The 10,002-nt window shown below is 42.0% G+C and overlaps 2 protein-coding genes across 2 annotated transcripts; both read left to right on the top strand.

The window, feature by feature from the left end:
- The first annotated feature begins 902 nt into the window (after positions 1–902).
- Positions 903–1,799, top strand: LOC145987005 (uncharacterized). The gene has a single exon (XM_083121468.1). The coding sequence runs from the start codon at positions 903–905 to the stop codon at positions 1,797–1,799; it is 897 nt and encodes a 298-aa protein (XP_082977594.1).
- A 6,026-nt stretch (positions 1,800–7,825) lies between these two features.
- On the top strand, positions 7,826–8,845 carry LOC145987004 (uncharacterized). The gene has a single exon (XM_083121467.1). It carries the CDS (start codon positions 7,826–7,828, stop codon positions 8,843–8,845), a length of 1,020 nt encoding a protein of 339 aa, XP_082977593.1.
- The last annotated feature ends 1,157 nt before the right edge of the window (positions 8,846–10,002 follow it).

Here is a 10,002-nt window from a genome sequence, read left to right as displayed (position 1 = left end):
CGCGGCCCTTGGTCCACATATTCCAGAGACAGAGTGTACTACTATAGTAGCGTCTTCTGTAGTTGAACACGCACACAAGAACGCACACGCACGTGCACACGCTGTAGCAAGAGCTTTCAGTTACGTGGGCGAGAATACCAATTGGAATTAATCTAATTTGAGGTTTCCTTGCTGACCACTATTATTGCTCTAATCTCTAGTTTTAAAGTAAAATTAGTACCAACATTAAAAACATATAGCTACTGTACATTCTGACGCACGCGAAACACAGCTGTATTTTCAGATCCAGACCAAGTACTATATCATGCAAGACCCACTATGAAAAGAGGTGAAGGCTTTTATAGAAAAACATTGCAGTGTACTTTATGTAACCTGGAAGTAAAAATAAATTTATTGATTCACTGATTGATTTGCTTTATTTTACTTCGCTTTGTGTGCCACTTTCAGCTAATTTTCGAAGATGGGGATGAATGATTGTATGATGAAATTGATGAATGGACACTCACAGGCCGGGACCCCAGGCGTCGTAGCGCGACGTGCTAACCACTTCGCCACGGGGGCCGGCAAGAAGTAAAAATAAAGAAAACTACAATAGAACATAATTACTTTTCCCTTTGCTTCGGTACTTTAAACCACCAAACAACGCATTTCATCGAATTATTCAACCCTCTTATAACTTATGAAAACCGTAACTTTTAAAAAATTAAGTCATATTAATAATTTTAAGGTTATTTTATAGGTCGTGTTTTGGATTTTTTAAGTGAATAACTTCCGACCCCTAGTTTTTATAATGACCAGCACTACATGCCTTACCAAGGATTTGAATCTAACAGCACAGTCTACCATTATAACCACTCCGCAACACCGGAATTCACATAAGACCAAAACAAGCTCTTTTGGAAATGGAAACCTCTATGCCTCAAACAGTCTATTTAGTTGAAAGAAAGACCAGAGCACTTCTGAAGAAAACATCATTGCCGAAACCCATTCCGAACAAATTGACACCAGGCGGAACAATACCACCACGACTGTATGGACTGCCAAAAATACACAAGACAGCAGTGCCATTAAGACCGATCGTCAGCGCCATTGGATGCCCAACGTACAGACTTGCCAAATTCCTGATAGCCCAGCTTCAACCACTGATAGGCAAATGTCAACATCATGTGACAAACTCCACTGAATTCATCAAGACACTTCAGCAGATCAGAACATCATCAGATGACATCCTAGTCAGCTTCGACGCAGTGTCACTCTTTACCAAAGTGCCACTTCAAGATTCACTTCAGCTACTAGAACGCCACTTCACACCAGAAATCATCAGTCTGTTCAAGCACACACTGACGTCTACCTACTTCAGCCACAGTGGACAGTACTACGAACAAAACGACGGTGTGGCAATGGGCTCCCCACTCTCGCCTCCCATAGCAAATTTTTACATGGAGAACTTTGAACACGAAGCGCTGCGCACAGCTCCGTTGAAACCTACCGCCTTCTACAGATTCATCGACGACACCTTCGTCGTCTGGCCGCACAGTAAAGAAACTCTTCAGCCATTTCTAGATCATCTAAACAATCAACACCCAAATATAAAGTTCACCATGGAGACTGAGAAGAACAACAGCCTGCCGTTACTGGATATTCTCATCAGACGCAAGGCAGACGGATCCTTGGGACACAGTGCATATCGGAAACCGACTCACACCGATCTATATCTCAATGCCAACAGTTTTCACCACCCATCTCAACGAGCTACAGTTCTTAGTCTGCCTGCAGCTTGTGCAGGAAGCAGTTCGTAGCGAGCTCCGCTCTTCGCGTGAGAAGGCTTAGTGATCGAACTGTACGAGTTAGCTAGGGCCGTATACGGTTTGCTAGTGTTGTGTTAGTTCTTTTTTCTCTTCTTTTGGAGTGCAATCGAAGTTTTGGCTACAATTACTGTGAGCCAGTGAAGATACGATGAAATAGTTCACGATGAATACACAAAGAGAAAACACCTTGAAATTTGTTTTCATTGATGTCAAAACGCGACCTACGTCATTGGATTTTCATCGATGGTTTCATGACGTCTACCAAGTGCCTACGAACCAAGTGCTCAGTTTTGAAATAGATTACTTTCGTAAGTGTTTGTACGTGAAATTTGCGACAAAAGTGGTAGGAGAACGGTTACTAAATGATTTTGGTGCTGAGGTAATTTATAGTGACGTAGATGGTGATCATAAAGTTGAAGTAGAATGGGCCCACCAGCGACATGTAATTGTCAGAATCCATGTAGTCCCAATTGAATTAAGTGCAGAAGTGATAAGTCGTGTCATGAGGTCTTATGGGGAAGTGTTAAAAATTGAAGACGAGACATACTCTGCAGATCACATTTACCCTACTCGAACTGGACGTGTCTTGATCAAAATGATACTACATAAACCCATACCCTCACATGTAATAATGAATGGAGACTCCTATTGGGTAACATACCCTGGGCAGGTGCGGACGTGCCTCGCGTATTCGGGGGAGGATCACGTAGTTTCTCAGTGTCCTAAGCGTCGATCCTCTGGGAACCAGCCCCGCAGGGGGCCGGTTAATATACCCGCTGACAATGTACCGATGGTATATGAACCAACTGTGCTACCCGTACGGACTAAACCAAGAGATTCAGCTCCATTAGTTGCAGAAGTCCCTGCGTCAGGAGATAACAATGGAGGGAACACGGATAGCCCCAGAATCACCGACGAGGAGACAGCTACCAGACACGAAGTTAGTGTGAAGAATGCACCAACAGGAAGGGAAGAGATGGAGCAGCCAACATTGACCACTTCAGAGGAGATGCATCACATACCCCCGCCCCCACCCCCAAGTGCTTTGTTCGCGGAGGCAGAATTCCCCGTAGTTACCTCTCCTAGGAAATCACGGTCAAGATCTGTATCAAGGTTACGGTCAGTGGCGGAAGAGTCCATGGTCCTACGTAGAAAGAAGAAGAAAAATAATGAATGCGTAAGTTCCAAAATAGTTCATAACGAATTTAGAGTAGAACCTGGTACCCCGAACCAAGATGTTTCAAAGGTTAGTTTAACAAGTAACTCAGCAAATGTAACTAAAGAGAAACCTTTGACGAGTAACAAACTTACCCCAGATTTATTTAGTGGAAAGCATAGTTAATGCATTATAGGCAGAAATTAGAGATCAGTAATGTTGAAGAATGTAAGTAAGTTTAGTTTTCTTTTGTGGACAGTTATAATCATGCAAACATTTACCTTGGCATATATAAATTTGAATCAAATGCAAAGTAAGACCAAAATAATTGCTCTCAATGACTTTCTCATTAAATCGTCTATTGATGTGGCCCTCTTACAAGAGGTCGCCATAGACGATTTTTCTGTACTGAGCATGTTTAAAGTATACAATAATTTTACTCCCTTTGCACAAGGGACTGCCATAGCATGTAGGCGACACTTGGATTTACGTAATGTAGTGCCCCATCCCACGGGCAGACAAATAAGTGCCAAATTAGGCTCAGTGTTTCTCTGTAATGTGTATGCTCCGTCAGGAAGCCAAAACAGACGGGAAAGAGAAGATTTTTTTTCAACAGTTGTAGGGCTCGAGTTGACATCCCACACACTAGACACTATACTAGTGGGAGATTTTAACTGCTTAATTCGTTCACAAGATCAAAATCCAGGATACAACTTCTCACGTGTGCTCTATGAATTAACGCAGGGGTTACAACTGCGTGACGCTTGGATACACGCCAACGGCGAAAGTCAAGGTTCACCTCCAATAGTGCGTCAAGGATCGATAGGTTTTATGTCGCACCAAGATTTCAGGAATATATAATTAGTGTTCAAAATTTTCCAGTATGCTTTAGTGACCATAGTGTCCCAATTCTCAAAACAAATTTAGATTTGATCAAACCCCGACAAGGTAGCGGATACTGGCTTTTAAATAGCACATATTTACGCAATGGTAGTTATGTCCAGCTAATCAGGGAAACGTGGAACGAACTCAAGGCCTCGCGGCCAGTGCAAAAGACCCTAATCGAGTGGTGGGAAACTCGAGTTAAGCCTAAATTTCGTCAGGTGAGTAAATTCTTCAGTGCAGAGGTTAGTAGAGATCAAAGAAACAAATATAATTTTTTGTATGCAGTCTTGAATGATCTCCATCGTTTAGCACTGCAAGGTAATTTCGACCGTCCCCATGCAAATGAAATAAAAGCGCAATTACTTGCTATACATAGGAAACGAAAATCTGCAGCAATAATAAAGAGCAAGATTCTTCCTATAGACCCTGACGAGCAAGCCACACTAAGTCTCATTCTTCAAGAACATAAACACGCCAGGAATCACGTTATTCATAAATTAACTTTAGATTCCGGTGAAGTTGTCACCAGCCCTCATAGTATACACGACAGGTTTTTGCAATACTATACAAATCTTCTTGGTCAAGCCTTTAATCCAACACAAACGCAATGTAATTTTTTGAGCTACCTCCCTGCATCACTGACGGAAAATGAAAGAACTGATCTCACACAACCGTTTAGTAAAAAGTAGGTTCATGATGCAGTATTCAAAGCTCCGAGGAATAAAACTACAGCCGAATATGGACTACCATCAGAATTCTATCAATGTTTCTGGGATCTAATAGGAGACGAATTAACGAAATGGGTCAACGAAGTGTTGACAACAGGGACAATAGGGAAGACCAGTAGCACGGGAGTTATAGTGTTAGTTCCCAAAAAGGCAAATCCAAAATTCGTCACAGATTTTAGGCCAAATTCAATATTGAGTAGTGATATCAAACTTATAAGTAGGTGCATAAATCAGCGTCTAAAAAAATATATTGTTAAACTTATTGGCAATTTACAGTTCGCTTGTAATACGTCTCAAAGTATACATCACTTGCTGCAAACGATAACAGACGTAATTATTACCAAACAAAATAAGAATGCATCGGAGGCAATTCTAACTTTAGACTTTTCCCAAGCTTATGACAGAGTGAGTCACGAATATCTGTACAAAGTCTTAGAAGCATATGGCTTCGGAGACACTTTTATGAATTGGATAAAAACATTATATAATCATATGCTGCTAAAACTCAAAATAAATGGTTTCTTGACAACAAGTTTTAAAATGCGACGGGGTGTACTACAAGGTAGTCCCTTGAGTAGCACATTGTACGTCCTCACAATAGCCCCCTTTTTGTTTAGAATCCAGCATCATTTACAGGGCATTTCTATGGCTTCCACCACAATACAAGTTGGCAGTTTCATGGACGACGTCACGATTTTTCTCAAGGATGAAAAAGATCTGTACAGTGTTAAAAGCCAAATACATACTTTTGAGCTCACATCAGGAGCAAAACTAAACAATCGAAAGTCATTCCTGATGCCCCTTGGCAAGGAGAATCCTTTCACAAACAATACGGCGATTCCTGTAGACAAGAAAATAAAAGTTTTAGGTATAAACGTCTATGCAAATATCGATGAAACGATTGAAGCCAATAGTAAGCTTACGTGCGAGAGGGCAATCTACGTCCTCAGAGTGAACAAGATGCGCTCCCTGAGTTTAAAAGCACGAGTAAGATTTATCAACGTTTTTGCTCTCTCTAAACTTTGGTATGTAGCAAAAATCCTGCCCTTCAAACTTAGCCAAGGTCAACAAAGCTGTTGGCTGCTTTTTGTGGCAAGATACAATTTTCCGGGTGGCAATAAATGAGGTCACGTTATCAGAGAAGACAGGTGGTTTGGCACTAATACACGTGAACACACAGGCCAGAGCATTGTTTGTACAGACTGGCCTTCAAACAGCTTTCTCACTGCACGAGTCAACGACCCAAGCATGTATACAGACGATAATACGGAACATTCCATTAGAAGCTCCCATCGATATCCAAATTATCCCCAAAAGGTTTTTGTTTTATAAGGACATCGCTTTACAGGTATGCTACCAGTTATTACGACATGAGACAATTACACCATCTGATAAAAAGTTATATAGAGAAATCAATAGTTTCAAGCACGCAGTACCACGAATAGTCGGGGATTTCAATACACATAATTGGCCACAAATATGGGAAAATGTCTCCGCCAAACACCTTTCAAAAGCGGGCCAATCAATATGGTACAAAGTATTTCATCGTGTTATAGTGACAAGAGATAGGACATACCAATATGGAATCAGTGACTCTCCTAACTGTATATCATGCAACGTGCCTGACTCTTTAGCCCACAGGATAACGAAGTGTTGAAACTCCTCCACGGCATGGAACAAATTGGGAACAATGCTCAGTCGTATATGCCGCACCTCATTAACAAAGTTTACGGATACAGATATAGTTTTTCCTGATTTCAATTTTTTTCCACCAACAAAACAACGAGCAGTACAATGGTTGATAACAGAATACTTATTATATATATTTCACAATGACGAGAGCAGTTTTCAGAAACAATTCAGTATCTTCTTGCAAGAACAATACGAAAAAATTCCTCTCCAAGCAAGGAAGAAATCGTATGCAAATTTCTTATTAGTGCTTTATACTTAATTTAGGTCAAACAAAAATGTAAAGGTTAACCAGATAGAAATATAAATTGTAATAGCAGTAATACAATTATGTCAAAAACAATGTAATTCCATAACTTGTACATCAGAATGAGACAATAATAAAAAAGTGGTTAGCACATCGCGCTGCGACGCCAAGGGTCCCGGGTTCGAATCCCGGTCGGCTTGGTTGTTTGTGAATGTCCATTCATCAATTTCATCATTTCATCACTCATCCCCATCTTCGCAAATTAGCGAAGAGGCACAAAACGCGAAGTAAAATAAACTAAATCAAATCAAATCAATATGTAACCTGGAAGTAAAAATAAATTTATTGATTCACTGATTGATTTGCTTTATTTTACTTCGCTTTTTGTGCCACTTTCAGCTAATTTTCGAAGATGGGGATGAATGATTATATGATGAAATTGATGAATGGACACTCACAGGCCGGGACCCCAGGCGTCGTAGCGCGACGTGCTAACCACTTCGCCACGGGGGCCGGCAAGAAGTAAAAATAAAGAAAACTACAATAGCACATAATTACTTTTCCCTTTGCTTCGGTACTTTAAACCACCAAACAACGCATTTCATCGAATTATTCAACCCTCTTATAACTTATGAAAACCGTAACTTTTAAAAAATTAAGTCATATTAATAATTTTAAGGTTATTTTATAGGTCGTGTTTTGGATTTTTTAAGTGAATAACTTCCGACCCCTAGTTTTTATAATGACCAGCACTACCTGCCTTACCAAGGATTTGAATCTAACAGCACAGTCTACCATTATAACCACTCCGCAACACCGGAATTCACATAAGACCAAAACAAGCTCTTTTGGAAATGGAAACCTCCATTCATAAAACAGTCTATTTAGTTGAAAGAAAGACCAGCGCACCTCTGAAGGAAACATTGCCGAAACCCATTCAGGACAAATTGACACCAGGCGGAAGAATACCACCAAGACTGTATGGACTGCAAAAAATACACAAAACCGCAATGCCATTAAGACCGATCGTCAGCACCATTGGATGCCCAACGTACAGACTTGCCAAATTCCTGATAGCCCAGCTTCAACCACTGATAGGCAAATGTCAACATCATGTGACAAACTCCACTTCAGAAGATCAGAACAGCATCAGATGACATCCTAGTCAGCTTCGACGCAGTGTCACTCTTTACCAAATTGCCACTTCACGATTCACTTCACACCAGAAATCATCAGTCTGTTCAAGCACACACTGACGTCTACCTACTTCAGCTAAGGTGAACAGTACTACGAATAAAACGACGGTGTGGCAATGGGCTACACACTCTCGCCTGCCATAGCAATTTTTTTCATGGAGAACTTTGAACACGAAGCTCTGCGCACAGCTCAGTTGAAACCAACCGCCTTCTACAGATACGTCGACCACATCTTCGTCGTCTGGCCGCACGGTAAAGAAACTCTTCAGCCATTCCTAGATCATCTAAACAATCAACACCCAAATGTAAAGTTCACCATGGAGACTGAGAAGAACAACAGCCTGCCGTTCCTGGATATTCTCATCAGACGCAAGGCAGACGGATCCTTGGGACACAGTGTATACCGGAAACCGACTCACACCGATCTATATCTCAATGCCAACAGTTTTCACCACCCATCTCAACGAGCTACAGTTCTCTCTACTGTATTTCACAGGGCCATCTCCGTCAGCGACGCGGAGAATCTATCAGAAGAAATACAACATATTCGCTCATCTTTCAAACGGAACGGGTACTCGGAACACATCAACATGAAATTAAAACGAGTACTGTCCAAGAAGACCAGCACACCAGGAAATCCGGACACATCGGGGAATCCAGACACACCAGCGGACACGGACAAAGCTGACCAGAAGATAGTCATCCTTCATTACACCGGAAATCTCTCAGGAGTTATCAGTCTAATTCTAAATAAACATAACATAAAAACCATTCACAAACCACCTCCGAAGATCAGAATCCTACTACGCAACCCCAAGGATGAGTTAGGACTCAAAATACCGAGAGTCTACCGTATTATCTGCAAATACGAGAAAGCATACATTGGGCAAACGGGTAGGACAATAGAACAGCGCAGTAAAGAACACCAAAGCTCCATCAAGTATTTCCACCCTGAAAAGTCGGGACTAGCAGAACACCCAATCAACGAGGGACATAGACCAGATTTCAGCAACACAGAAATCATAGCCAAAACTTCAAACTACTGGGACCACATTATCAAGGAAGCAATAGCCATTCATGAAGAAAAAGACAATCTTTATCGCGACACGGGGCTCGAATTGACCCAGCCTGGTTAGCGTTAGTTAATAAGAAACGCGCAAGTAGCAGACACGCCACTCGATTGGTCCGCCATCTTCAATGGTATCCCCCTCAACGAACGTATATACACCGGGTTGACGCTCAGAACTGCACTTCTGTGCGCTTTCGGGCGTAGGAGACCATGTGTTCTATCGCGTCATCCGGACTGTTCACCCGGGTGATAATTACCCCGACTCGTAAATTGAACTAAGGGGTATAGGCAGGCACATGGGCACAAAAGATGGTTCACCCGCAGCATAGTGCACCCACAAATTAGACGAAGCTCTGGGTGTGGTCAAATCCGATACCCCGTAAGGGGACAGATATTCAGACAGGACTGGGCCATTCCGGACTGGCCCCGACGAGAAGTCACTTGCCCCTAAGGCATTGAAAGCCAATGCTGTCTTAACTCCCGATCTGAAGCAAAAGTAACAATGCCCGGAGAAACAGCAACAACTTTCTCCTCCTTTCACGCAGACGTCTTTGGCAGTGAATTCCGATGCGGCTGTTTTCTCGGCCACACCACGCAATTATTTTTTCGTTAATTTATCAAACAAGGTTGTAAGTCGGAATGCGTAGGTCCCATTAACATACACATTTGCAGATAGCCTTTAGGCTTTACCTACCTGCCTCAAACTCCCGACTCCATCCTCTCCCGTAAGGATAGAAACCAACAGGGTGTGTGTTTTGTATCCCCCCTTCAACGTGTTTTTTTTTTTTCGCACACCAGAATCTAGCTGAAGCTAAAGTATTCAAGACGCAGCCGAGGTTTTGTCTGCTTGCAGAATTTTATCCTCGGAAGCTTCCCTTCATTTTCTCTTTTTTGTTTCTTGTAGTTTTTTCTGTCTATCTAATTTTTCGACCTATGGTAAAAATCTTCTTTCCATAAGATTGAAACCAGATTTAGATTAAAATCCGATGTCTTACGTAGGTAGAGTTGCATACTAGTGCATGCCTGCATGGAAGGCTTCCCCAAAGGAGAAATCCGGCTTGACTGGATCTATTCTGAGGGGAAGATTACACCTAGGCATAAGGCCAGACATGGGGCTATAATGTGCTTGGGGAGTGCATTAGTGTCTCAGGCGAGGTCTGCGCCTTTTGGTGTGGTTGCCGGTTGACTTAGGTCGGGCGCCACTCACACCCGTGAGCCTTTTTT

Source organism: Lepisma saccharinum, chromosome 4 (genome assembly GCF_977018435.1).
Source record: "Lepisma saccharinum chromosome 4, izLepSacc3.1, whole genome shotgun sequence".
NCBI classification, from domain to species: Eukaryota; Metazoa; Arthropoda; class Insecta; order Zygentoma; family Lepismatidae; genus Lepisma; species Lepisma saccharinum.
Note: the sequence above shows the minus strand (reverse complement) of the source record. Positions and strands in the feature narration are given on the sequence as shown.